Raw genomic sequence first — 27,238 nt, 5'->3', positions numbered from 1 at the left:
ATTTGAAGGGTTCTGTGGCTGTTCTCCCCTCCTTTTCCCCCCCTTAACCCCGGTACTTCACACCTAGGTGTGCGTTGTTATTTCAGTCCGCATAGAGGTAGTATTTACAGGTTCATGGTCCAGGGGGGCGGGGGGCGGGGGCGTATAGCTATCATTTTTCATTTTTTTTTCTTTTCTTTTCTTTCTTCAAAGCTTAGGTACGGAGGTAGATATTTTCTTAAACTGGATTAGACCCTTTGAAACTATATTAGATCGTTTACTAGGATAGATCCGCGTGCGGGCGAGATTCCGATTCGATATGACTATGACCAACCTTGAATCAACGTCGTATCGCCCGGCCCCGTCTGATCCCGGCCGACTTTTTATACACTTTATGTTGTTATGTACAAATCCACACACACACACACAAGCGCCCCAACCCAAGGACTACCAGATATGAATGCCCAGTGCCAGATATTCAGATATACTAGTTTGATTACTTTGTACGTACCTGGGAGGTAGGTATCTCTCTGCAGCTCCTCTACCAGTTAAACTCTTATCCCCTAAATGCACACATCGTATCCTATTTCCCTTTTCAGTCCCCCATTCCCATATTCCTTCAATCCAAGGCTCCACTACCCACGATCTCGGTCGCCCGCGATCTGAATTCCGTTTTTGTTACGGGGGTGTCCCATACCCTCTTCTCTGCATCTCTCTCCCCCTAGGTGTCTCTTTCTCATCGCATCTCGGTTAGAGTCTCAGATGGACAGAGTCGGCTAGAATCGAATCCTACCTTCCTTCCCGCCCTGCGTGCAATAGTCAAGGATTACCTACATCCCCTTAGTCGACAGCTGCCAAGTTGCTCCACTCGGCGCTATGTATGGCGAACAGGGTGAGGGAGGGCGAGACCGGCGTGTGCTATCAAGAACCTAGGACTCTACCTATGATCATTTGCCTCCGGACTGAGGAGTTTGGCAGCAAAAACCCCTCAGTAGTAGAGCAGCACAGCATAGGATGGGTTTGGAGAAGATGCCGTGTAAAGAGATCCATGAGGGCTTATAAGGAGATGATATAGGTAGCACAGCAACATATAAAGATCAGACGGTGGGTCATGCATGTGTCCCCGTTGAGACAATATGTAGGGCTGGACTTGCGTTGATAGGTAGGTACGTATCTATAATATGACACGTACCCAGAGTCAGTAGGTCGCCGTTTAGGTAGGTTAGGTTAGGTACCTAACCTAATATCAAATCGAGGATCGCTACCAGACTATAGAGATCCCGAATTTCCCGTTGACGGGAACTAGTGCTTGCTGTGCCTGGTTGACACCTCAACCCCTTGCCATTGGCGAGGGTTAGGGCCTAGACGAGTCTATTCTTGTCAGCATTCTTTTCTGGCCATGGGACTATCAGCTGTTGGCCCTCGAGTCTGTCAAGGTTCGTCAGAGATGCCAAGACTTCTAGAGGCGATATGGACAGATGAAAACAGAAGCCCTCCACACAAGCCACAATCTAGGCTTAACTGCCGATCCGCCTGAAGGGCCAACAAGGGAAGGGAGCCCTTGGGTGCGGTAACCTATGGCTCAACAGCGAACTACCGAGCACCGTTGCTCGCCTGTATAAGCTAATTTCGCTATACAAATGGTATGGCGTGATGTTACCGAAATAGTAATCCATAAGCTTGAAAGATGTTGTTAAACGGCGCCTCGGAACGCCTTCTGGTTGCGCTCTGCCTGGTGAGCCCTCCTCCAGCTTTGACCATTGCGCAGATTCCAACGTGACTAGCACGTGAGTTTCGGCCCCGAGATCTACACACGGAAGTATACACGGCAATAAAGGCGGAAGAAAAGTTAGCTTAGATATGGAGGACAAGCGAGAGGTAACAGTGGTTATCGAGAAGGATGTTTCGGTAGTGGTACCTACGGATCTACCAGACGACCCCAAGAGGACCAGCGAGATAAGTGGTGACACGGTTGTCACTATTACTGATATCAACACTGAGTCAAAGGTGTCAGAGGACACCACGGCGGTCGAGGAGGTCCCGCCCCTGTTCACGGTCTACAAGCCGTGGCAGAAGCGGCTAATCGTCCTGAGCGCCGCCTTCAGCGCTCTTTTCGCCTCTTGGACGGCTCAGATCTACTTACCTGCGCTAAATATCGCGGCTGAGGACTTGGACGTCTCGATCACGCGGATCAACCTCACAGTCACCAGCTACATGATTCTGCAGGGCCTCACGCCCATCTTCATCGGCGGGTTCGCCGATACCTCGGGGCGTCGGCCAGTGTACCTGGCGTGCTTCGTGCTCTACATCATTGCCAACGTAGGCCTTGCCAAGTCCGACAGCTACGGGAGCCTCCTCGGTCTGCGGTGCTTCCAATCCGCCACCATATCGGCCACGCAAGCTCTGTGCCAGGGGGTCGTGGCGGACATAGCGACCAGCGCGGAGCGCGGGCAATACACGGCTTTTATCGCGGTTCCGGTGACGCTGGGGCCCAGCCTGGGACCCGTGATCGGCGGCGCTCTCGCGCAGTACCTGGGGTGGCGGAGCATCTTCTGGTTCCTGGCCGCGTGCGCGGGGGCCAACCTCCTGGTCCTGATCTTCTTCTTCCCGGAGACCTGCCGCCAGGTCGTGGGCGACGGCTCCGTCCTGCCCCGGAGACGCAACCAGACGGTGGTGCAGCTGATCCGCAACCGCCGGCAGAAGAAGGACGCTTCCGATACCGAGAGCAACAACAACAACAACACCGCTACCCCTGCTAACACGGCCGCGCCCCCTTCCAAGGCTAACTTCGCCTGGTCCAAGTTCCTGACATCTCTTATCCTCATATGCGAGAAGGAGCTTAGCTTACTCTTCATGTACGGCGGCTTCGTTTTCGCGGGCGTCTATGCCGTAGCGACTGCTGTTCCGACCCTTTTCGCCGACATATACGGCTTCGACGGCCTCAAGGTCGGCTTAATTTACCTACCCATGGCCGTCGGGTCCATCTTCTCCGTCGCGCTAGTCGGGAAGGGGATGAATTGGAACTACCGGCGACACGCGCGAAAGCTAGGAGTAGAAGTGGACAGGACCCGCCAGATCGATCTATCAGACTTCCCCATCGAGCGCGCGCGGATCGAAGTTGCCATCCCGCCGCTAATACTAAGCATGGTGGTCATCACGGCTTGGGGATGGGCCCTGGAAAACCAAGTCTCGGTCGCCGTCGTGTGCGTGCTGGTCTTCCTGCTCGGGCTAGGGCTCGTCAGCACCACGAGCGTCTTCAACGCGCTCATCGCGGACGTCCGGCCGGGGAAGACCGGCGCCGCCAGCGCATCTAATAACATCATCAAGTTCCTGCTGGGCGCCGCTATGGCCGCGGCCATCGACCCGCTTATCAGGGCCGTGGGGCCAGGTAAGGCTTACACGATCATCGCGGTGCTCTACGTATTGCTGTCGCCGTGCCTGTACCTGATCGCGAAAAGGGGAATGCGGTGGCGAATGGAGTTGCGGGAAAAGGAGAGCGAGAACAACAACAGTAACAACACAAGTTAATAAGAATAACTAAGATATTATATTGTATTGTATTGGAATAGACTGCATCTCTATAGAGGAGCTACCTATGGGATGGATATATTTACACTAGTTATATTCGTTAATTGGCTATAAGTTCCACTATGCAATATTCCTTCCATTCCCGTTTGCGCCATCGTACGACTATCATGCCACCCCAGCCACTTCGCCGCGTACCTTTGTAACGCCAGGCACATCTGTTCGCAGCTGAGACTGCGTCGTTTAGGGGTCTTTTATGTGCATAGCCATACCTCAGCCATACCTATACATATACACACCTAGCTGTCTAAATATAAACATATTACTTGCGTTCGTGCGCACATGGTTGAAACGTGGAGAGCCCCAGAATATGCGCAGGGTTAGGTTAGGTAGCTCTAGGATTTGATGTCGGTAGCCTATCATGCTCTTCGGAAGGCCTCCGTGATGAATTAATCATTCTCGGTGAGAGTGCCAGCATAGGTTGCTTTGCGTTGAGACATACGGGGCCGCAGGTGGCTAGCTTCATGTCTGTATGCTGCGAGTGTACATAGTTTCTGCAGGCGTGGCTGTCCAGGATCAAGGGGTGAAAGAACTTCCCCATACCACGTGGCGGTCCACCTAAGAATGTTGGAACAAAGTGGTCTTCGGTACTCGGCATCGTGAGCCTAGTCGGAGCAGGGATCAGTGGTGTTTAGTTTAATACTGTTCTTCAATATATGCTCTAACCTACCAAATCCAGACATCATCCGTAATCCTGACAGGGGTCACCGAGAGTAACAAACTTTGAACTGTTCAACTAGAATATCACCAACGATATGTTTCACCGTCGACGGTCCATTTTAGGTCCCGATAGCTACAACGGTCTCGTCCCCGCTATCGTCGTCAGCTTTATACGCAACCTCCTCCTCGACCCTCACTCGATGGTACTTAGTCTAGATATATCCTTATATTACAGATCCGTATCATTATCTAGACCACGGTATATGCCTAGAAAGAGAGAGCTATTTACGTTAAAGTATATATACCTACCTAACACAGGCTAGTCACGTAGCACTCACGCGTTCCTTCGATTATAGGTATCCTGTTACTTATTCCGAACCCTAAATCAGTTTGAAACTCGGTAAAGTTCTAGATTGGGTAGTGAATAGGGCTTAGAGCATGTCTTCCTTCGCCAAAGTGGTTCAAGTATCTCGATAACTCGAGGTAAACTACCTAGGTTGGGCTCCGTTTCCTAAAGCGGCGTGCCTGAGGACATACACACCTGCAGATATATCGAACGCCGTCCTTACGGTTCGGCTAGGGAAAACGGTAGCAAACCCTACGATAACCCCTCGGGGTACACTTCGAAGCTGCCGTCCAGATAAACTTCCTCTCCCGGTTTCTAACCCGGTTCTAGACGTCTAACGTTTAAGACGGCGGTAAGGCTATCACTTGCAATATATTGTCCCACTACTGCACCCATCGCCCTGCCGGGACTTGGATATGAAGCTTGGCTACTACCTCGACGCTTAGTTGACATGGAACCGCTTACTAACTGGGAAATAATAGATTACATCTCTTTGGGTATATGTATTATAACTCTGTCTCTGTATGGATTCCTTATTCAGTCAAATGTTTGATATAATGCCTCATAGCACACGAAACCTTGATTTCATATTTTGAAATGTAGACGAAAATGAATTGAAGCTATCCTAGAACTTACCTAAACCATTAAAAGAAAAGCTCAGAATTATTAAACTACCATAGTCCTAGTATGTATGTAGTGTAGTACCTGTGCTTTTGTTTACATTATATCGTATGATTTGTTCTCGCCTTACGTATACCCCAGCCTTTCTCTTACACCTAGGTCAGCATCCTGATACAACACCAAGTTTCGGAACCCTAGGGTTAAATCGTACATACGAAGAGAAGAGAAAAAGAGTTTATTTTATAGAACAATTTAGCTACTCTTAGATTCGGACCTGAATTATTTTGCTTGTTGATGGTTCTAACCATCGATATGATATTATCAACTGAACAAACGACACACTGCAACACCATCAAAGGCGAAGCCCAAAAATAAAACGGGAAAAAACATCATTATAACCTTAGACTGAGCGATAGAGAAGAATCTTGTCAAAATAGCTTTCCAGCTCCCAAGCAGCTCTATCTCCCAACTCAATCATCGTACCGATCCAGCCGTCCGGTCTTAGCACTACGATTGCCCCCCGCGGCGATTCTATTCCATATCGACGATATGCAGCGCCGTCCTTTTCATCAAAATAAGCACGCCCGATGGGCTCGCATCCTAGGACCTCATACGGCGAGGACATTGGTTTAGGGAGAATCGTTACGAATCTCAAATGGCCTGCTTCCTTGTTAGCCCATGTCTATAGTGCCTCATTTAACATAGGTAGAGATGCGCACTCATAAGAACGGGTCGTTCTAGGGCTAGCGAGCAGGTTATATCGTCGTAGAGCACCTTTGGAATAGGCGGTTGACGTTCCGCCGCGAAAATTAGCACACTGAAGCGCGAGGTATTGGGCAGTTCACGGATCAGTCTCGTGGGCTCAAACGTTCCCGGACGTAGGAGCGTAATATCTGGACCTCTCATGCCTGGTTTTACCAGCGAGTGATTACCGCAAAACGGACCTTCAACGTTTATGGGATTATCTTTTCGAACCTCGTAGGAAATCCCTAGTCCGCTGGTAAAAGTCCCAACCTCCTCTAAGATCTTGGCCAGAATCACATTGACATCAGCATCTGGATCATTTCGCCATTTCTCGGGTAGATGATTTGACATAAGCTGACTGATATCCTTGTCGTATTCAATGAGTTTTGCTATATTTTGGAATCGCTCCATATGATACGTCTCAAGAAGATCTGGCCTCGCATATCGGCGGAGAACGAGACTCAGTTTCCAAGCCAGGTTCACAGCATCGTGGATGCCAGTGTTCATTCCTTGCGCAGCGGCCGACGAGTGGGTGTGACAGGCATCTCCAGCGAGAAAGATACAACCTTCGACGAAGAAGGATTTCGCTATACGTTGTCCCACTGTGTATATCGTCCACCAGTCAACATGCTCGAACTCAAGCTGAAAGGGTTTCACTGCAGCAATAGCCTCCTTAACGGCAGCGGCCTCGTCAAATTCTTCATATCCGTTAGCCCGGTCTGCAGTAAATGCGTAGCCGATCCTTGTAGATCCATGATCCAGAGCAGCCCAGAGTACATTGCCATGCGTTGGGGATTCGATTGAGCAATAGGAACGAGGTTTAGGTAGATTAGTTTTCACCTGGCCATCTATCCTCACCCATTTGTCTTCGCTAATGGAGCCTTCGAAGGTAATGTTGAAGATACGTCGGACAGATGAGCGTCCTCCATCACAACCAATCAAGTACTTACATTTCACAATTTCAGTGGCTCCACTGCGGTGGTTTAGAAGAACTGCCGTTACCTTGTGATTTCCGGTAGGGATATTGGTGTCCACCGAAGCTGTTATTAACTCGATCGGTGCCGACACGTGTACGTCATGTTGCCTCAATGCGTTTCTAAATATCTCTTCCTGGAACTTTTGTCTCAGGACAAGGGAGAAATCGAATGTGGTATCTTTCATGTGTTTCATGAAACTCCACCCCCGGCCGTCGACCTCTTCACCCTCGGCATTGTAGGTTACCGTATTACGACAAGCAAAACAATGTTGTAGTAGCTCATCGGCAAGACCTAGCTGGTCAAGCATCTCCGCCGTCCGAGGAAAAAGGGTAATAGCACGGCCATATGAATCCTGTTCAGACTTGGCATGTTTCTCGACGATTCGGACGGAGACACCGCCGAATTTGGCAAGTTGGAACGCCGTGATAAGGCCCACGGGGCCCGCTCCGACGATGAGCACATCGACATTTTCGACATCTCCCTGCATGACTGCGAAGATTAGAGTAATATGTGAAGAGTCAACTTAGTCTCCTGTTTGCGCGAGGAATCGCCGATATACCTTAGGTAGTTGTAGGCTTTTTTTCAAATATTTTAGTGAGTTGGCATCCGGCGCGTGATTTCAAAATGTGCGGCGTTTCGGAGAATTACATGCAGCAAATTGAGAAAACGTCGTAGACAATACATTGCATCAGGTACCTTCCTATATTAGAGTCTGGTTGAGTGATAAAATGAGCTTAAACGCTCTCTCGGAATAGTAATTCGAAATGTTAGCCGAGACGTATTTTTGGACTTCGATGTTACCCTCCTAAGTTAATGAACTGACGTCGCTGCCTCGTCAAGTCGACAGCTCTATCATACGTGTAGGAAAGGCAGACCTTATCTTAAGTACCCTTATAGTCATGCCTAAAGGCGTATGAGTTAGGTCCTTGAGAGTTAGATAGGCTGCTGATATTTCATAGCCTTTGGTGCTCCCACATTAGGTTCCCTACCTCTTATGTCGTGACTTCTCAGCTCGTATTTTACCTATTTTACCGGTCTTATTTTCTGCCCCCCTTGTCTTAAGTACATACCTGCTAGGTACCTAAAGCATAGATAGCATATAGTGCTGAGTATTAGAGTCTATTGGACGTTAGCTTCATTATCATTTATCCATACCGTAGCAAGGAAGAGTCTTTCGAAAAGTTCGTATCATTATGAAGAGCGAATATAATTGGTTGGTTTGGTATCTCCAGCCAAGCTCGTAGGAAGTACTGTACTGTATTGTACTGTACTGTACTGTATTGTATTGTATTGTATTGTATTGTATTGTACAATACAATACAATACAATACCAAGTCTCAGGAGGGCTACTCTAGTATTCCGTAAAGCAGCCCCAGATAGTAATGCCACTCGACATTGTTAGAACTTCCCTCAACAACGCAAAATAGCCCACGTGCTGCACAATGTCAGTTGATATGAAGCGGTGGACATCTCGGAATGCTGTAAATAGAGAATATGAGAAGTGACAGTATGCACTTTCAGCCTACCAGGGTAACCAGGTCAAGGGAAAAGAGGGTGGAAACCAATAGTTAAGCCACCTTCGTCCATTTGCATATGCTGCGTCCAGCCATTTCTCATGAGACATATGTGATATACATAAGTGATTGGTCTGGGGAAGATCTGAAAAAGTGACTGCATGCAGCTGAAGAAGCTTTAACGTCGAGCTCGCTCTACCTCTGAATAACGGCCAGCAATTTACTACCCTCTCCAATTCATGTAGCAGTTATAGAGCAAACACGCGACTCTGATTGCTGGGCTTGTCTCGTATTGATGTGCCTCTGGAGCACCTTGCCGTTTCGGTCGAGTTTGTGGGTTATGATATGCTGGAGTAAGTGGATGAAAGTTTGAAGGGTTTAAACTCTTGGGAGTTTCAAGACGAAAATACCTAAACTTTGAATGGATGCAGCTATTTTGTAAATATGCAGCTACTGAGAACTTAGTGAAGTATAATACCTCCTATCAAGTCACCAAAACTGCTAAAAATATTATTTGAATGCTGACTACACGCGTTTATTCAACTTAATAGATGTATATACCTGATAAAGTGATGCCACTATGCTTAGGTACTAGGTAACCTACTTGCTAACCCCCTCCCCCAGGTATTGTATCTAAAATGCCTAGAAATAATCCCAAACGTGGTGCGAATACCCCGCACACGTCATCGTCCAATGGATTGGTCGATACTGAGCTTTAGGTCGTCGGAGCTTGTGACGCAGTCTGAGACCAGATACCTAAAGGTCCTGTTTCCTTTTTGAACTAATGCGTGTCTAACCTACAAAATACATAGTCCTTATTTTGCTTTTTACCCTTTTTCTTCTTCTTTTTTTTTGTTGCTCTTTTTACTTTTCAAGTACCTCCTACATAAGTCAACATACCTTAGAGGTATATACACATTTACCTACCTCCTGTACACGTCGTATTTTATCTTATACCTACCTACCACTTTACAACCATGAGCGGGGAGAGACAGCCAGGTAAGCTTGGCGATATGCCTGCCCCGCATACGAATGATGCTCAATGTCAAATCAGCAAGCTAACCACTCCAAATGTAACCGTAGATTTCGGCGGCAACGGTGAGAATTAAACTATAAAATCAATCTTTTATACTTTACATTAGGTACACGTACCGAATACTTTTTCTAACGGCGAACCCCCCCCCTTATGTAGTCACGCACGGTGGCGCATATCCCGCTGGTGGTGGCTATCCCGCCGCTGACGACGACGATTTCCGCGGGGCCGTCGAGCACGCGAGCCGGCACGCGGGGGGCTCTGGCGACAGCGATCTGTTCTCCAACCTGCTCGGGGCCCTCACCAAGAAGAAGCAGTCCCTCGCGGACGAGGACGTGGACGAGGACGACGCCGTGAAGCAGCACAAGCGCTTCTTCGAGAAGGACGACGATGACGCCGACGCCGACGACAAGAGCTTAGGTTCCGCCGCCGCCATGCAAGCCCTCAAGCTGTTTACCAGCGGTCAGAGCGGCAACACCCAAGTACGGCATAAATAAGAACCCCGCTTCCAGAAGGCCTTGTGCTACTTTGGGTAGACAGAAGAGCTGACAGACGCGCAGGAGAGTAGCAGCAAGAGTGCTTTCATAGGCCTCGCCATGGCTGAAGCCAGCAAGGTACGTACATGATGGAATACCTGTTACAAGCTTTTGTACTGCGGATAGTTCTGTGCTAAACTAAAACCCCCTTGTAGCTTTTCGACCAGAAGGCGTCTCAAGGCAAGGTCTCCAGTGATAGTAGCAAGGAGTCCGCCGTGATGAAGGCCGGCGAGATGGCCCTAAAGATGTACCTGAAGAGCCAGGGCGGCGGCAAGACGGAGTCATCGTCCTCAGGATCGGGTATCCTCAGTCTGGCGTCCAAGTTCCTCTCGTAGAAAGGACCAGCCAGGACAGTCCTGCAAGGTTCCTGCGAAGGGAACGGTCGCATCGCCAGCCCAGACATTTTGGAGGGATATTTCATGTCACGATGTTTATGATGTTATGATGAGAAAGCGCATGCTTTGTATCTAGCTGAACCGCGTCTTCTGGAAAATCAACTGAAATCTCAGGTGGAACTATCTGCCCAAAAAGAAAAAATGCCGATCATTGACTCTCTGAAAGCAAAAGCTCACCACAAGCGATCGAGATCGTGTAACCATATAACAACCCTTCTTACGGTATTATGGAGCATTTCCCAGCGCAGGGTCTAGACCGAACAAATGAATGCGTATAGCGGAGTCTGCAGAGTATTTATTAGGTTGCCAACCAGCTGAGCGCATTCTACGTAACATATACAAACAATTCCTCTGAGTTGTATTCCGTGTCGCTAAGCATTTACCGTAACCCCCTATTACCGCCCATTGTGGCTGCTACGCTACGGGGTTAAAGCCGCGACTTAATGAGTGGACAAGTGAAGAGGGGATGGCAAGGTCGGCGTATTCGAAAATAGCGCTCAGTATATGAGAACGTGTCATGATGCATTGTCGTGCTGAAACTCGTACAGAAATAGAGCTTCTGAAATGTGATGGAAGGCGTAATCGGTGAAAAGCATATGATGTACTGTCACCGCGTGCCACTTCAATGTAAGGTATGCAGGTAAGCCTCAAATTAAAAATAGATAAAAAGCCCACATAAGCATTCTTGTTCCTTTGTTTCCGTGTTCCCTTGTTTCGTGATATACCGTATACATCTAAATAGTCCATAAACACCCATTTTGTTGCCTGTGAGATATCCCCGTGAATCGTACAGCCCGAACCACACTCGTTCCCAGGTATCTCGAAGAAAAGAAGGAAGAAACAAAGAAAAGAAAAGACCATACTGTGTAATAAGTCCATTCGTAAAAAAAAAAACCAGCATACCATGATTTTATTCCGACTCCATGCCTATAGCCCGACCAATTTGAAATGCCCCTCGGAGCATAAGTCACTATCATGTACCTTAGGAATACCCATACGCCATACACCTTGGATTCTATTACCGATCCATTCAAGGGACGACAATCATTCAACTTCTTCAAGAAACGCTCATCGCTGCTCCATCATGGATATAGGCAGATGCCCGTGGGCCGGGTTGCCGATATTACCTCCGCTATGAGCATGTTTTTTCTTTTCCTTTTTGGCCCATCGCAGGCCACAAGCGTTGCAAAGAGTCTTGGGTCCTTGGGGACCTTTTCTCCATTCCGGGGAATCAAGTGTGCCTGAGTCATGTTAGAACAATGATCCGTGCGGCTTACACACAACTTGTTATACGCACCACAATCAGTACAGACATATTCTTCTGCAACTTTAAGCTTCTTCTTCTTTTCTCCTGTTCTGGGGTCTCTATCGATCGGTATGGCAATGCCAACATCACCCTTGATAAGGGTCGGACTAGAATTACCGGTAGTAATGCCACGGCTTCGTTCCCCTTCAACATATCTTAAACCAGTCAACATCTCGATAGTATCGGTATGTGACGCGCCCTCATATCTCGCCATCTTATCCCTAATCGAATCTGGCCGGTTTCCTGCTGTCACTCCTTCGAGGTTCTCCCTTGTTAATGCTATGTTAAGCGCCGTCGGTCTTTCCGGGGGTGGCATAGCTTGTGAATCCACGCTTGTCTGGGTGAACAAGGCAGGACTCTGAGAAGAGGTTAACATCGTATCCTCTGACGCAGCAATATCTGATCGGCCTTCTTGGCTCGTAAACCAACTTTGCTGAGATGCCTCCTCTTCCTCTTCTTCCCTTCGAAGTTCCGTAATGCGACGTCTTAGCCGCTCATTTTCGATTTTGTGTTCTAGGAACGAGTCTAGAAGTGCGGCATTCTTAGTGGGATACGGTCGTGACATCATAAACACCGACTGGCAGAATGGCGACTGATTTTCCGGGTTTGGCGCAAATTTAGCTGCGGCGATATGCGCGTGGCCGACAGATTCAAAAATTGCGTAATTGCCATCCTTTTTTTTCAGACGATAGAACATGCGGAGTGGGTTCCCTGTCGCTATGGATTCGTTCATATCGGATGTAAACGTCCCAACATCATCTGGATGAATTAAGTCCTTCACAAACCGGTCGATTAGCTCATCCGACTCATATCCAGTCAATGAAGTGACGCTCGGTGATGCGTATTTAATTCTTCCGTGAGCATCCAGTATCTGCAAAAAGTCCTTGAGCTCTTCGACAACTTTTGCGGGCCAATTCCTCCTCTTGGTAAATTCGGTCAAAGTGCTTCCTCCTTGTAAAGTGGGCTGCACGGGGGCTGGGAAGCTCGGAGCAATGCCCGTAGTCGTCGGCGGCAGCAGCGGCGGCGGAACTGCGCTTTCACCCGTATTTGATGTAAATTGCATGGCGTCATTATGGATGAGCGCAGCTTGCGGGTTTCCAGCAGCGGAAACTGGTGGAAATGGCTGCGTCGGGACAGCAGTCATATCATTAAGGCTATCAAGACTCATTGGCAAGCCACCGAAGTTGGTGAACATGGAGTTATCGTAAAGTGACATCATATCGTTCTGGTCGGCGGCTGTCATCTGATGTATAGAATCTGGTATTAGTAGGGCTAGGGAATATAAGGTATTTTGTTTCTAAGACTAGCGATATTCGCCACAACTGAGACAAGAGAGCATACTGCCGTTAGTACTCACGGGATTTATTGTAACCGGCCCGGTAAACTCAAATAAGTCGTTGGGATTTGGTGGTCCGTGATCCATAATAGCGATAGTGGGTCGCGGCGGCGGCGGCGGCGGCGGCAGCGGGAACGGCAGGAGTAGTAGTAGCTTGAGTCTGAATCGTATTTGAATGCGACGCAGCAGTAGTGTGCCTTCTTATTACTGGGGAATGGTGAGCGTTCGAGCTTCTGCAGCGAGGGCATCTGGTCGATCGCGCTCAAAACAATTTAAAGGGACATATGGGAGAGTGCGGGATCAGTTATTAGTCGAAGCTGATAGAAGATGTAGAAAAGAAAAGAAAAGGATTTGTGGAATAGGTTTAATGTTAGGTTATGCTGTGGTTGATACCTACCCAGGTACCTATGGAGGGGAGCTGCATGTACCTAAGAGAGAGAGAGAGAGAGAGAGAGAGAGAGAGAGAATGGGGAAATCATAGGTTAGGTAAAGACAGCTTCATCATATGCTAAGTGGTTTTAATGCTGGGGTACATGTAGCAGATACAGGTATGTAGCAAAATGCAATAGCAGCTACGAGGGATTGATAAAGGGGGCAGGGGCATATCGAAGAAAATGGGATGGGATTTCACTTTTCTCGATTTAACAAAATGGATTTACCGTGTGACCTAGAATTGTACTTGTACTTGTACGTCAGAAGCCAAGGCGATCTGGGAAAAAGACCCATAGGTCTGACGATCGCTAGCAAAATATATAGGCCGGGTAGCTGTACAGAAAAGTGGGACTGCACCTGGAGGGGCAAATCTAGGACTGAATTGTCCGGATTGCCTGCTCCTGCTCTCCAGACCCTAGGTACCTGTTTAGGCTGCTGCAGGTACTGGCTTAGTTTAGGTTAGGTAGAATTTAGAACCATGTGTATAGTACGTCGGTACCTACCTAGGTACCTAAGGTATCTACAATACAGAGGTATGTCCAGTATTCTTTTTCCCAAGGCGCGTCCCCTCCATACAACACAACGCGTTCGTCTTGCAAATCAATCCCCCCACCAAAAGGGCAACTCAACGAACGACTTCCACCGCGTAAAGGATTGAAAAATAAATATATACACACCTCAAAGCATTCTCATTAGTGAGCGAATTATTCCAAAACTACTACTCAACTACTAGATAGTACCAGCCTCATAGCATGGGACGAGTCCCTTTGTAGTCCGGAGAACTCGGGACTTTGACCTGTCGCAATGTCTAAGATAGACAAATTATCCATCTCGGGCGTTAGGTCCTTCAGTCATCTCACGCGGGAAACTATTCAGTTTAACACACCTCTTACTCTTATCGTCGGGTATAACGGCTCAGGTAAAACCACCATAATCGAATGTCTTAAATATGCCACTACCGGCGAGCTACCTCCCAACAGCAAGGGCGGAGCTTTCATTCACGATCCTAAGCTATGCGGAGAACGAGAAGTATTAGCCCAGGTTAAGCTGAAATTCAATGTCCCCCCCGATACTACCTATGTCGTCACCCGTAGTCTGCAGCTCACTGTGAAGAAGACCACGAGGTCCCAGAAGACCCTCGAGGGCACCCTCCTCACCGACCATGGAGGCGAGAAGAACTCGACCTCCTCCAGAGTAATTAATCTCGATACCGCCGTCCCTACCAGTCTAGGTGTTGCTCCAGCTATTCTCGATGCTGTAATATTCTGCCACCAAGACGAATCACTATGGCCTATGAGTGAGCCTTCGGCTCTCAAAAAACGATTCGACGAGATTTTCGAGGCTATGAAATATACCAAAGCGATCGACAACCTTAAGCTGCTGAAAAAGAAGCAGGGGGAAGAGCTGCAAAAATATAAGATAATGGAAGGCCAAGACAAAATAAACAAGGAGAAGGCCGACAGGTGCGAAAAACAATCTCGGGCGTTATTTGAAGAGATCGAGAAGCTACGTAAGGAGTGCGAACGGATGGAGGAGGAAAAGAGCGAAGCTGACCGTAATGCCGTCGAGATGCACCGGGAGGCGAACAGCTTCCTCAATATTGTGAATGATTTAAAGAGCAACCAGCGGGAACTCGGCTATCTTGAACAGAAATTAGAGGAGACGAAATCCAGAATGACTGAGATGCATGAGCCCGACGACTGGTTGCAGGATACTCTAGCACAGTACGAAGATCGGGTTGCGAGATTGGAGCAGGAGCTGAGGGAGAATATTGAGCAATTCCGACAGTACCAGAAGGATCACTCCAAGACCAGTGACGAGGTAAAAGAAAAGCTTGCAGAACAGGGCATGCACCAATCCGATAAAGCCAAGTATGAACGTCAGCTTGCTTTGCGGATTGAGTACATCCGTCAGGCCGCCCAGCTACATAGTATTCGCGGCTTCGATGGAGATTTAGATGACCGTAAAGTTCAAGCGTTTCAGGAGCGAATCCAGACTCTATTGACAGACAAGAAGCGAGAATTCGAGAACTTACAATTGGAGAATGCCGATGAGCTCGAAAAAAAGAGAGCTGCCATCGGGGACTTAGAAAATCAAAAGGCTCGCCACACTCAGAATCGCATTTTTGCGAGGCAAGCAATTGAAAAAATAGAGAAACGAATTGCAGCCCTGCAAAAAGATCTCAACGCGGTGGAAGTAGACGAAGGTAGCAAGGCGTTGCTGGACGCATCCTTTAAGGATGTAGAACAGCGGCTTGGGCAGGCCACTCAAGAACTACAGAAGGGTGATTTTGATGCAAGATTGCAGCAAGAAGAGAGCAAACTCCAACAACTCGAAGCCGAGAACAATAAGCTTAAACATGAGCTCATGGAATCGACTAAGCTCCTTGCCGACCGGGCGCAATTAGACGTTCGTAAGATGGAGCTAGCTGACAAGAAGCGGAAACTGGATACCCTCACCAGCACCTGGAACGATAAGATATCTAGCATCGTCAGCAGCTCATGGGAGCCTTCTACTATCAACCGCGAGTTCCAGAATGCTTTACAGCTTAAGACGCAAGCCTATGACGAGGCAGTGCGAAAGCGTGACGATACTGTTCAGCAACTTAAGCAAGTACAATATACGCTTTCTAGCTCACAGGCAACGGTTAGGAAGCACAATGAAGAGATGGAACGATGCAAGTCGGCGGTACTTAACGCGCTTAAGGCAGTAGATTCCATGTCCGAACCGAGCGTTGATAAGCTACCTGAAGAGATCGAGCGCCTCGAAGAGGAGATCCTTACTTTGGAGAAGGATTTGGCCCTCTTCGAACACTTCAAGGAATACTATCTGGAGTGTCAGAGAGTGTTAAATAAACACAATAGGTGTAAACTCTGCGATCGCACCTTCGTTGACGTAAATGAGAAGTCCCGTTTGGTCAAGAAAATCAAGGAAGCGCTCGGGGAAAGTAAGAAAGAGGAGATGCGAACTGAGCTGTCTGAGTGCGAAGAGTTATTAGGAAATCTTCGAGCCGTTCGTCCTCAAAGTGAAACCTACGCTAGACTAATGTCAGAAAAGGGCGATATTGACAGAGAGATCCGAGTAGCCAAGGAAAGAGAGGAGGCCTTGGTGCAAAGCGTTGAGGAGATGGATGAGGTTGTCCGCGGAAGGCTAGAGGAGAAGCAAGACCTCGAATCGATGAGCAAAACAGTGCTTAACATCTCTCAAACACACAAAGAGATTGAAGAAGCCGAGGCTCAAGTGGAAAGTATTATGTCTCAACAGCAGTCTAGTGGTGCAGTTCGCAGCACTCATGAGATCCACGAACTACAAGATAAATGTGCCGAGCAAATGAAAGGGGTGAAACACAACTACTCCCAGTTATCAGGCGACAGACAACGCATGCGAGATCTAGTAAGTTCTCTCGAGCTAGAGCGAAGTCGGCTAAGCAATAGAATCAGCGATGCTAGCCGGCAGCTTGAGAGAAAAAAATACTTCCAAGACCAGATTCAGGCCCAGAAGGACGATATGAATAAGCAAAAAGAAGTCATCCAAGATGCAGATAAAGAAATAGGACTAATCGAGCCGGAGATTTTCAAGGCCAGAGCCATCCGAGATGATACACAACAGAGAGGGCGCACGAAAGAGAAAAAGGTTGCTGATGAGCGTGATGGGCTTGCGGCATCAGTTAACGAGTTGAAACTAGTTAACAACGACATACAAGACTATCTAGATCGCGGTGGGCCAGCACTCCTTGCTGCTAACGAGCGGCAAATTCAGTCACTCGATAAAGCTATCAAGCGTATCGAGAAAGATATGAACGACCTCACAGCACGGACAAACAAAATAAAGGAAGAGGTCAGCAACAGCGAGTTGAGGAAGAAGAATATTATGGATAATCTCACTTACCGAAAGACGCTTCGAGATATCGAAAAATTTAAACGAAACATCGAAGAGCTCGAATCTCGTAACGCTAACGAAGATTACGAAAGGCTGGATGCGGAAGCTAAACACTGGGAATCGCGAAGCCATATGTTGAATGCGAATATAAGTTCCATAAAAGGAACGATGATGAGCAAGGATAGCGAGCTGGAACGTCTTATAGCCGAGTGGGAAACTGATTATAAAATGGCAAAAGAAAAGTACCGCGAAACGCACATCAAGGTAGAAACGACTAAAGCAGTGATTGAGGACTTAGGCAAGTATGGTACAGCGCTCAGCAATGCCATCATGCGGTACCACGCGCTCAAGATGGAGGAGGTGAACCGGATCGCAGGCGAACTGTGGCAGAGCACCTACCAAGGCACCGACATAGACACGATCCTAATCAAGTCGGATAGCGAGGTCACGACGGGCCGGAGCTCGTACAACTACAGAGTTTGCATGGTGAAGCAGGACACCGAGATGGACATGCGAGGGCGATGCTCGGCTGGTCAGAAAGTGCTGGCGAGTATTATCATCCGCTTGGCATTGGCAGAATCTTTTGGTATCGGCTGCGGGTTGATCGCGCTAGACGAGCCTACGACTAATCTCGACCGAGACAACATTCGAAGCTTAGCTGAAAGCTTACATGCCATTATTAAGGCCCGAAAGGCGCAGGCTAATTTCCAACTCATTGTCATCACACACGACGAAGAGTTCCTCCGCCATATGCGCTGCTCGGATTTCTGCGATTACTTCTACCGCGTAAAGCGCGATGACAAGCAGAACAGCGTTATCGAGCGCGAGAGCATTTCTACCGTCCTATAAAATAAAAAGGTTCGACATTCCTTTATTATTCAATACCTTGTTAGCTTCAATAATTTGGCCCAATTCGATCGAGAAATGGCCGGCCACTTTATTTCGCTATATGCCACTGGAGCTTCGGACTTGATTTGCGCTAAATATGGGTTTGTTGGCGTTCATATACGAAAAGACTGGAGATCTTATAATGAAAAAAGGAATCATGTACCACCCTTTCCTCACTAGCTTCATGAAAGGAACCTTTAATGCTCGGTATGGCTAAGCGAGCATTCCATACGTCCCCTAAGGGACATGTCTAGGTAGTCAACGTAGTAATATCACGATGTATGCATGATTCTACTGTGATGACCAAGAGCCGGCCCGTTCAATCGCTTATTCCAGCGAATGAGTAGTCTACTAGGCATAAATATTGATATTGTAGCGGAGGTTGGAACAAAATGCAGCATCCATTCTCCATTCGTACAAAGTATCCTATGTCACGGTAGAAAAATTAACTCTACCGTCGTCTCGCCCCCCTCCCCTGTGGTTCATAATCCACAACCGTCTGGTATCTACCTGTCACAAAGTTCCAAAAAAAAAAAGTCCCAAGACCGAACGAAAGAAAAAGAAAAAAAAAAGAACAAATACAGTTCCCTATGCCTTTCCCTTCCACCTTTCCTTCCTTTCCATCCCCCTTATGCTAGTCCAGCCAAATTTGACTTCGGAATGTAGTAACTAGACCTTATTTTAACAGTGCCCGGTGCCCGGTGCCCAACGACCAGACCAACGACCAGAGATCGTGCGTGGGCCGCGATCCGGATAGTATTTCCTTAGGTGTTCTTTCCCCCCCGCTACTATACTAGGCCATTGCTACAGCCATTTGCGGAGACAAGGAAGCCTATCCTAGACGCTCCCTTGGACCCCTTCCGCTTTTCCTCCTCCGTCCTCCCCTTTGCCATCCGAAGATGTATCCATAGCCTCTGCTTCTGCGTCTCGTTCTCCCCGTTCCTGTCCCTGTTCTGGTACTTCCGCAGCTGTTATGATTTCCCATTCCTTATCCTCCTTTAACTTCTTCGCTTCCGCCGCGCCCTGAGGCTCGTCTTCTGCCTCGCGCTTCGATTCCCGTTCAGCGCCGCTATCTTCGGTGCTTCTCGCGCTTTCCGACGCCTCTTCTTCGACGTCCATCTTATCGCCCGGCGCGTCCTCCGTCTTCGGCGGGCTCTTGCTGGACCCGCGGCCCCCTACCGCCACGGCTTTGCGGCCAACGGCGGCTTCCACGTCGATCCCTTGCATCTCGATGCCGCCGGGCCCGCCGATCGTCGTCGCACTGCCGAGGCTCGTGCTACCGTGCTGCGGGCCCATGTCCTCGGGTCCGATCTCCTCGGGCCCGCGCGCGTGCGGCTTCTCCTCATCGGTACCGATTATCGAGCCTAGGGGCAGTGCATTTTCGGCGTCCGCGATAGGGTTGTTAGTGTTGCTGCCGCTGCTGCTGCTACTGCTGGTAGAAGAAGATGAAGAATTAGGGGTATGTGCGTTTGGAGGTGACTGCGACTTTCTCTCAGCCTCAGGACTGTCGGATGAAGAAGCCGGTGGTGTTGCCGCGTTTGGAGAAGGCTCGGAACCCGAAGAGGGGGATGCTCGCCGGTGGACTTGGGGGTGGGGGTTTCCGCTATGCACGTGGTGGCTGGGCACAAGTTGGCTAGGCACGAGTTGGCTGACGGGGACGACGCCGGCGCGTTGTTCCTGCCGAAGCAGCTCGCCTTGGGTCACGCCTACGCCGCGTGCGCCCATGGAAGGAATGCCATTGACCGACACCGAGACGGTCTCAATGCTACCGATGCCATTAGGCCCCTCGATGGTCTCGGTACTTTCCGTGCGCACTTCGCCTTCGAGATCGCCACCGCCTACTGGACCAACTAGCCCACTATTCTGGCTGTTAGGACTTCTAGCGCCGGGTGTTCCCAGCGAGGATTGAGAAGGTCCACCAATCTGCTGATTCGGCTGAAGCCAGGGTATAGGAGTCAAGAGGGCACCGCCTAAAGCTTCGTCGCTGCCAGGTGCAGCAAAGGGAGATGGGGAAGCAATGGCCATGGCATCGGATATTCCATTTGATAGTAGCGATGTTGTTTTCGCATCTGGTATGGCTGGAGGGAGAGGATAGACGTTGAGCCCCGAGGTCACATGAACAACTCTGTCGAGAGCATGAAGATAAGTCGGTAGTGTGCGGTAGTGGTGTTTAGGCGTTAGGACAAGCTCTGCTAGGCGTTGCAAAGTGTGCGGAGGATAGTTGGGAAAAGTAGATTTCAGAGTGGAGGTTATCTCGGTAAGCATAGAAGCGATCTGGGGTGGTAGCGTACCCGGGGGAAGAGCTGTGAATGAGGCCGGAGCTGATGTGGGCGGCGGGTGTATGCGCGGCGCGATAGGAGCGTTTTCTTTATTATCTTGAGAAGACGGCGAACTTGGAGGCTCTAGAGGGGAGGACGGCAGTGGCGATAGAAAATTCTCTGTAGGCTCTGAATGGCGCCGGGCTAGAGGTGGATGCGATATAGAAGGTGGAATAGTTGTAGCAGCAGCCGGCGGTGGCAGATTAGGTATTGGAAATTCATTATGTGTGATCTACTTGAGAAAGTTAACTTAGGTACTTGATAACCAGTCACCAGTCAGATATTGGCATTATCGTTACCGACCTTTTCGATTCGCGACACTATTCCTAAAGATAAAGCTGGCCATATGGAACTGTTTTCCCGTAAGTCAGAAGTCAGACAGGTGAATCGATATTAATTGATATATCATTGATATATATGCTTACTAGTCAATCGAACCACCGTTAGCAATTGCGCGTAAGATATCCTCCTCGTCGATATCCATCATATTTGGTAGTGGTAGTGTTAAAGCGCTAATATTGAAAAGTACTGTTGTAGATGAGTTTTTTTTGCGGTTGACGTCGAATCGCGTGTCCCAGGTTCCAAGCTTCGGTATTTTTTGACGTAGTTGCGTTGTTGCGCGAATCCGCGTTTGCCAGCTGCGCGTGGGGCCTTCTCTACTAATTGATTACCTAACGGGTAACTTAGAAATTTAGATAAGCTGATAAGGTTACATAGTAGATGTACATAGTACAATGGTGGACCTAATGTCCCTTGGAGGTAACCCGCGGCGGTGCATACCTTAGGTAAGTACATATGTACCGACCGAGGCTGAGTTCCAACTTTCCAACCTCCAAATTCCGAACGTTGACATCTACAACCATCGGAGTTCTAACTAAGCCTATTATTACTTACCACACAGATTACAAGAGGTTGAGTTGCGAATACCTACGTATTGTACAATACTTTAACAAGGATAAGGTTACCTAGGTACGTAGCTAACACGAGGGACCTAATGCCAAAAGGCCGAATCCTCATGTGGTGGAGTTTGGTTTCAGATTTTATTGACCTTAGGTAAAAAATAAACTAGAGGTACCTGTTAATTATACTGAGTTGCCGCTTATATGCTCTCGACTCGCCCTTCTCCGACGGTTTAAAAGAAGTTGCATAAGAAACGAAGAGGTATAAAATATTCATTCATATAGTAACTACGTAATGTACACATTCAAAAAGTCTTGCATAACAATCGTAATAGCCTACAATTTATTCGAAAGGCGGAAAAGGATGGAGACACCAGGTAGCCTAATGGATCGACATTGACCATCTAAGGGGCTGAGCTATCTTGGCATTGCGTTCTACCCCATTAGTCCATCTGCACCTATCCACCTCATATTTCTATGCACCATTCTGCGAGTGGGACTCTGGCTAAGCTGAAAGTCCCTATGCATCTGGAACGAACTTAAACAACAGCAATTTGTAAATAACTTGCTGCACAAAGGGGGGTTCCTTAGTCGGTGATTAATACTTTTTTAGATTGCGTATAACTAACGCATTTTTTAACTGATTTTATAGTTAAACAATATGCTAATAGGTGTTGAACAAAGAAAGAATTTATTATGTACACAGTTCAGCTAAGTGGTTTTAAATCTTAGCTGTTATTACACGAACTCGTAATACGAAGCCGAGGCGTTATTTAATGATATACTACTTATATAAAATTGAGCAAGCTAGAAAAATAATACTTGTAAGTATTTATTATTATTATTAAATATATAATAAAAAATATTACAATTAAGTAATTATTTATATATGTTTATAAATAGGAAAAAAAGAGAAAAAAGCATTAAATAATTTTTTAAAATAAGTGTTTAATTATATTTATATATTAGTTATATTATGTATTTACTTATAATTTATTATATGTAAAGTAAGTAAATGTAAATGCAAATGTAATGTCGAGTATTATGTACGCACTTCATAAGTATTTTCGTATTAATTAGCCTAGGTATTTTAAAAGATAAGGCGAAAGATGGGCCAGATGCATAACATACCCTTTCCCAAGGAATGGAAATCCCCAAAAGTAGAATTCGCTAGCATAAGACTAGGATTAACGCTAGGATTTTAGTAAATTCACTAACAAATGTCACTAGCAAAAGTTACCGAAAAGTCCTACATCCCCAGTGCCCACTGTTAGCGGCATGGCTTAACTAGCTCGTCCCCGTAAGAAAAAAAAGAAAAGAAGACAGCCCCCCCCCCCAGTCTGCCAAATGTCGAGTCAAATGTCAGCACAGCCCATTCAAATTCGGATTGAATTACAGTTGTTCCCCCCCATCCACCATCCACTATCCACCCGACCCCCAAGACCTGAACATCTGACATTCAATTCCGAATAAACGGTTCGAACTCAATTTCTCATCCCTTTCACTAACAGATCAGACATATCAGACCAAAGGGAAAGAAGAAAAAAGGGAAGAAAAGAAAAATTAACGTTATTGTCGCATCGTCTTTTTTTTTTTTCTCTCTCTCTTAGAGACTGTTCTCTCACTTAATTCACGGACTTCTTGGTTTACCTTCTTTTCCGTGTTGGTCTCGAACTGCGCCTCGCTCTTCGAAGCAGCAAACGACCGAATTCGTTATTCATTTTATTAGCTGGACCTATTCAGCCACGATGCGAAGCACCTAAACCTGACTGACTTGAGTTGACTTCTATTGTTCCTAACTCCGCCGCTCGCTGAAACCGTTGTGTTCGACTTGGACTTTTCAACCGATCGAATACAAGGAGCCGATCCTTCAGAAAATTGATTGTGACAAAAAGCATCGAATAGTTCTCAAGAGATTCCCTTTTCGCGCGCATACTCAAGACACATAACAGCACGCCAAGCAAAAAACGGCCTGCCAGTCTTGCCAATCTAGGCCGCGGACTGAACCGAATACAACCCCCCTGGCTTCATTCACCCTCGTTCATCCTCGTCACGGATCAAGCCCATCAATCTGTTTCAGGAAGTTCAGCACGTCCAAACTTCTCTCGGTTTTCGCAAACAATAATTAAGCCCTTCGCCATCGATAATTCATCATCTACAATACACGCGACGTTTGCGTAGATCGGCGTTGATAGCCCCTACTAACGTCAAAATCTGTTTTGTCGTCAACTAACTCCTTTGTTCCTTTTATTTTTATTTCTTTTTTTTTTTTTCATAACTCGGTGTCGAGCCCCGCCAGGCTATTAACTAATTCCCATTGCTTGAGGCAGTGGGAAAGGCAATAAAAGAGAGTGAGTGAGGAGAGAAGAAGAAAAAAACCGCAGAGAATAACAGGTCGACGATTAAGCGAACTGGATTCATCGACCGAGTCATATTAACAACCTCACCAATAAATATTTTCGAACTTTATCTCATCTACTATTCGCGCTCCCTATTTGTCCGACTCCTCATTTTCAGGGGAGTCCAGCACCAGCAATCTGGCTTTCGGACAAACTTCTCCATCCTTTTTAGCTGGGGATTCAGCGGGATTCCGGCAAATCCCTTCTAATCAATCATTTCATTCTCCAGAACAAGAATACGCTCAGTACTCGCAAGCGCAGTATCCTCAGCAGTACATGGGTCGTCGTGACGCCACGATGGCCGCAAATAAGAGTAATCGGGCCAGCAGCCTAGCAAAATCTACTGGCGAGATATTTACTAGAAAATGGCCCCGATTATTCTTCTTCGTCGCCGCTGTGCAAGCCGTCATCGTAATCGTATTCGAAGCGTAAGTTGGTACCGCCTGATTTCTTACCCGATCTTGGAACTAATGATGGTCTTCCTCTTTCAGATACGCTTTTGCCCAATTTCAAACGGGCCTTAGACACATGAACGGTATATCAGACTGGGGTTCGGCAGATCATTTGGAAGATGGCTCAGCTCAAATCAAGACCATCCCGACCTTCCTCGGTTTGCTAATTCTTGGTTTCCTATACGATGTCGTGTTGGCTTGGGATGCGCTACGCCTCAAGAACACGATTCAGGTCATCGGTCTCTGCATCGCCAATCTTGCCCTTCTCATCTATAGCGCCCTCCAGATTGACCAGATCAACGAGGCCATCATTACGCTAAAGAGCTACAACGCCTTCCACGACCCTAACGTATGGGATGAAGTCCGAGGCGTTCTTATCGCCATGCCGTGCATTATCGCACTCTCTAGCATTATCCTAAGCTTCATTGCTTGGAAGCTTTACCAGGAATTTGCTTGGGATATCCTGAAGCATATAGGAGCTGACTACAGGATGAAGAAGCGATTCCTACATTACCAGGTTCGTCGCACGTACTATATCAATTCCATACGAGACTAATAATATTTGACAGGTCTACATTGCCCTCCTAAAATTCGATTTCTTCTTCTTTGTCGGTTTCACTATCCAGTTCCTAGTCGTTGTCGGAGGAAAGACGTCCACCGAATTCGCCTTAACCGCTGCTGCCATCCCTATTACCATCGCCATCCTTCTCTGCGCGGCACTGTTTACACGACGCGAATGGAAGATCGGCATGATTATTATCATAATCCTCTATCTTGGCGGCCTGACGTACTTTATTTACAAGCTCGAGCGAATCTTCGATCCCTACGAATACAAGTACTATCTACCCGTCCGCAAGTCTTTAACGACGTTTGCGGTACTCACTATCGTCCTAATCATTCTCACCATCGTCAACGCGCTGGTCTGTATGTTCAATTTCGGCGCCGGTCTCAAGCAGCACCTCAATAGTCCCCGACAGGAGATGGATAAGGACCAGGTCAGCTATTCCATGCACGACGTCAAGCAGCCCCAGGTGCCGACCAGAATGACAATCGACTAGTCATGATGAGATATAGCATATAGGTGTACAAAGCGATACGATTAAACGACCTTCTAGTTTCGAGCATTATTTTCATTTTCAGGTATCCAAAGTGTTGCCGTTCTTCTCGTAAAACGAGAGATGGTTTTTTTTTGTGTGTGAATTTCGTTTGTCTTCTTTCTTCTTCTTGGCGTTGAAGGGGATTGAATTTAGGTTTCGGACTCGTGATGGGAGTTACGGGACAACCCATTCTACGTCCCCAAGTGTGTCGCGTCAGACTTGGTGGAGATCTGGATAGCATTCGCCCCGACACGGAGAAGGCCGTTACTGTGCCGGTGCGTTAGTAGTAGACAGGCGCTCAGGGAATACCCCCCCTTTTCATCCCCGGTTTGATTATTTTCTCGCTGGGGAGGGGAGCTCAGGTTGCATGGTGTTTTGCGGATCTCTTTTCTGGCAGAGAGATAATGAGAAAACATTAAGGTCAGGATTATAAACACATAGCCTATGTAGTTAACCTAACTAAGCAGAATAGAAGCAGATATTCTGCGATTTGATTCGTAATGTCTACTACCTTTTTTTTTCTCAAACGATGCCGAGGACCAGGTAGCTTCTTCTCCTTTACGTTGCCTACTAAGGCAATGTAAGATCTAGGGAAATAGTTAAAGTTTACATGTTACAATGAGAGTGAGGCCGGCCCCATAAACCAGGTTTTCCGAACCTGTGGTTCTTTACATACCTAAAGTAGATACCTAGCATGGTAGATTTATTTAGTATCATCTGAAGTTGAGGTGCTAAGTGCCGTATAACCGGATGAATCCTACGGACGATAGATACCTAAATTTATCTTGAGATTCCATTCCGACACGTGCTGTTCCCCATTATTATTATTATCACAAAGAAGATGTTGAACGGCGTATCTAACCCACCACTGATTGCTATGTAGTCCATTGAACGCTTATAAAAGAAAAAGAAACCTCATTCAATGCTTTGAGAAGGTTAGGTACAAATGGACTTAATTCAATATTAATTAAGTACCTAAGGTACCGTGTCTCAGTTTGTTAAGATAATGATGGACGTGGGAGAGATAAACCGGTCAGACGGCCAGGGTGCGGCTCCGGGAAATCGGCACACGACTTCTCAACACATCGCAGCTAGAACAATGTTTTTTTTTTTTTTTCAGAGATCGTACACTTACAACTTACGTCTGTACGCTAGGGCTAAAAAAGAACTATGTTCGGGTTTAGCTTGGGAAGAATTGCACTATAGTCAACTAGAAATACAGTAAGGAGTAGACTTGAGTAGGAGCTTGAATTGCTCAACGAAATAATTAAGGAAACGAGTTTTATGGACAGATATTAAAGAGAAAGAGAGGGCAAAGAGAACATCATGCTATTAATGAACAAGTAGCTACATAAGAACTAAGGTGAATAGATGGACGAAACAGATAGCCACGCCTCAATAGAGTCTTTCCAGGCAGTACCCAGCAAAGAATCGTATAAGATAGTCCAACTAGACGGCTCTTATATAATATGATTTGGTTGCTTTGGCTTGATGACACTGAAAGGTTCCTTGAGCGAGTTAAGCTTTGAAGTTTGCGGCCACCTAGTTAAGAGAACTTCACATACATGTCAGGTACTTAAGGCAAGGAAGAAATAATCCTGAAGGATGTGTGGCCTGAGAGTAGAACACTGAGGAAGTCTTATTTATTTCTCCATATATGTCTTTATATATGTCTCTCCCTACATATAACAGGCTTAAGAAAGCTGAAAAAAAGCTTTCCAGTTCTTCAGTGATAGAGAAAATCATATTTCATGATTATTGTAATTATTTACGAAATAACTTTCTCAACACGTCTTCAAATCATTAATTACCTATAATTTCAATGCCTATCTACTTACCAAG

The 27,238-nt window shown here is 47.1% G+C and overlaps 8 protein-coding genes across 8 annotated transcripts; 4 read left to right on the top strand and 4 right to left on the bottom strand.

Annotated features, from left to right (window-relative positions):
- The first annotated feature begins 1,422 nt into the window (after positions 1-1,422).
- Positions 1,423-3,739, top strand: F4812DRAFT_216323 (MFS general substrate transporter). Its single transcript, XM_047930395.1, has 2 exons — positions 1,423-1,714; positions 1,764-3,739. The coding sequence occupies exon 2, from the start codon at positions 1,840-1,842 to the stop codon at positions 3,505-3,507; it is 1,668 nt and encodes a 555-aa protein (XP_047786533.1). The 5' UTR covers positions 1,423-1,714; positions 1,764-1,839; the 3' UTR covers positions 3,508-3,739.
- Positions 3,740-5,524: 1,785 nt separating this feature from the next.
- Positions 5,525-8,079, bottom strand: F4812DRAFT_216229 (3-propionate hydroxylase). The gene is made up of 2 exons (XM_047930393.1): positions 5,911-8,079; positions 5,525-5,851 (listed from the first exon to the last, which is right to left on the bottom strand). Exons 1-2 carry the CDS (start codon positions 7,397-7,399, stop codon positions 5,592-5,594), a joined length of 1,749 nt encoding a protein of 582 aa, XP_047786532.1. The 5' UTR covers positions 7,400-8,079; the 3' UTR covers positions 5,525-5,591.
- Positions 8,080-9,305: 1,226 nt separating this feature from the next.
- Positions 9,306-10,567, top strand: F4812DRAFT_216123 (uncharacterized protein). Its single transcript, XM_047930391.1, has 5 exons — positions 9,306-9,425; positions 9,510-9,524; positions 9,619-9,941; positions 10,020-10,073; positions 10,151-10,567. Exons 1-5 carry the CDS (start codon positions 9,404-9,406, stop codon positions 10,328-10,330), a joined length of 594 nt encoding a protein of 197 aa, XP_047786531.1. The 5' UTR covers positions 9,306-9,403; the 3' UTR covers positions 10,331-10,567.
- On the bottom strand, positions 10,568-11,384 carry F4812DRAFT_216124 (uncharacterized protein). Its single transcript, XM_047930392.1, has one exon. It carries the CDS (start codon positions 11,294-11,296, stop codon positions 10,805-10,807), a length of 492 nt encoding a protein of 163 aa, XP_047786530.1. The 5' UTR covers positions 11,297-11,384; the 3' UTR covers positions 10,568-10,804.
- A 74-nt stretch (positions 11,385-11,458) lies between these two features.
- On the bottom strand, positions 11,459-13,119 carry F4812DRAFT_453078 (uncharacterized protein; the record flags this gene model as incomplete). Its single annotated transcript, XM_047936434.1, has 3 exons — positions 11,459-11,631; positions 11,688-12,932; positions 13,038-13,119. 3 exons carry the CDS (start codon positions 13,117-13,119, stop codon positions 11,459-11,461), a joined length of 1,500 nt encoding a protein of 499 aa, XP_047786529.1.
- Positions 13,120-14,008: 889 nt separating this feature from the next.
- Positions 14,009-18,520, top strand: F4812DRAFT_443793 (putative RAD50 protein). Its single transcript, XM_047935435.1, has one exon. It carries the CDS (start codon positions 14,269-14,271, stop codon positions 18,190-18,192), a length of 3,924 nt encoding a protein of 1,307 aa, XP_047786528.1. The 5' UTR covers positions 14,009-14,268; the 3' UTR covers positions 18,193-18,520.
- Positions 18,521-18,543: 23 nt separating this feature from the next.
- On the bottom strand, positions 18,544-21,159 carry F4812DRAFT_443792 (uncharacterized protein). The gene is made up of 3 exons (XM_047935434.1): positions 20,975-21,159; positions 20,853-20,901; positions 18,544-20,781 (listed from the first exon to the last, which is right to left on the bottom strand). The coding sequence occupies exons 1-3, from the start codon at positions 21,034-21,036 to the stop codon at positions 19,069-19,071; spliced, it is 1,824 nt and encodes a 607-aa protein (XP_047786527.1). The 5' UTR covers positions 21,037-21,159; the 3' UTR covers positions 18,544-19,068.
- A 2,594-nt stretch (positions 21,160-23,753) lies between these two features.
- F4812DRAFT_216025 (uncharacterized protein) lies at positions 23,754-25,472 on the top strand. Its single transcript, XM_047930390.1, has 3 exons — positions 23,754-24,275; positions 24,339-24,816; positions 24,869-25,472. The coding sequence occupies exons 1-3, from the start codon at positions 24,124-24,126 to the stop codon at positions 25,355-25,357; spliced, it is 1,119 nt and encodes a 372-aa protein (XP_047786526.1). The 5' UTR covers positions 23,754-24,123; the 3' UTR covers positions 25,358-25,472.
- Positions 25,473-27,238: the final 1,766 nt, after the last annotated feature.

The sequence above is a fragment of the Daldinia caldariorum genome (assembly GCF_022478825.1).
Source record: "Daldinia caldariorum strain CBS 122874 unplaced genomic scaffold F4812scaffold_21, whole genome shotgun sequence".
In the NCBI taxonomy this organism is placed as follows: Eukaryota; Fungi; Ascomycota; class Sordariomycetes; order Xylariales; family Hypoxylaceae; genus Daldinia; species Daldinia caldariorum.
Note: the sequence above shows the minus strand (reverse complement) of the source record. Positions and strands in the feature narration are given on the sequence as shown.

Coding starts and splice junctions, on each gene's coding strand:
- F4812DRAFT_443792 (XM_047935434.1), bottom strand. CDS start 21,036: ATGATGGATATCGACGAGGAGGATATCTTACGCGCAATTGCTAACGGT. Junction 20,902..20,974: donor AACGGTGGTTCGATTGACTA/GTAAGCATATAT, acceptor ACGGGAAAACAG/TTCCATATGGCCAGCTTTAT. Junction 20,782..20,852: donor TAGTGTCGCGAATCGAAAAG/GTCGGTAACGAT, acceptor TTTCTCAAGTAG/ATCACACATAATGAATTTCC.
- F4812DRAFT_443793 (XM_047935435.1), top strand. CDS start 14,269: ATGTCTAAGATAGACAAATTATCCATCTCGGGCGTTAGGTCCTTCAGT.
- F4812DRAFT_216229 (XM_047930393.1), bottom strand. CDS start 7,399: ATGCAGGGAGATGTCGAAAATGTCGATGTGCTCATCGTCGGAGCGGGC. Junction 5,852..5,910: donor AGAACGACCCGTTCTTATGA/GTGCGCATCTCT, acceptor ACAAGGAAGCAG/GCCATTTGAGATTCGTAACG.
- F4812DRAFT_216123 (XM_047930391.1), top strand. CDS start 9,404: ATGAGCGGGGAGAGACAGCCAG. Junction 9,942..10,019: donor GTCAGAGCGGCAACACCCAA/GTACGGCATAAA, acceptor ACAGACGCGCAG/GAGAGTAGCAGCAAGAGTGC. Junction 10,074..10,150: donor CCATGGCTGAAGCCAGCAAG/GTACGTACATGA, acceptor ACCCCCTTGTAG/CTTTTCGACCAGAAGGCGTC.
- F4812DRAFT_216323 (XM_047930395.1), top strand. CDS start 1,840: ATGGAGGACAAGCGAGAGGTAACAGTGGTTATCGAGAAGGATGTTTCG.
- F4812DRAFT_216025 (XM_047930390.1), top strand. CDS start 24,124: ATGGGTCGTCGTGACGCCACGATGGCCGCAAATAAGAGTAATCGGGCC. Junction 24,276..24,338: donor ATCGTAATCGTATTCGAAGC/GTAAGTTGGTAC, acceptor TTCCTCTTTCAG/ATACGCTTTTGCCCAATTTC. Junction 24,817..24,868: donor AGCGATTCCTACATTACCAG/GTTCGTCGCACG, acceptor AATATTTGACAG/GTCTACATTGCCCTCCTAAA.
- F4812DRAFT_216124 (XM_047930392.1), bottom strand. CDS start 11,296: ATGGTATGCTGGTTTTTTTTTTTACGAATGGACTTATTACACAGTATG.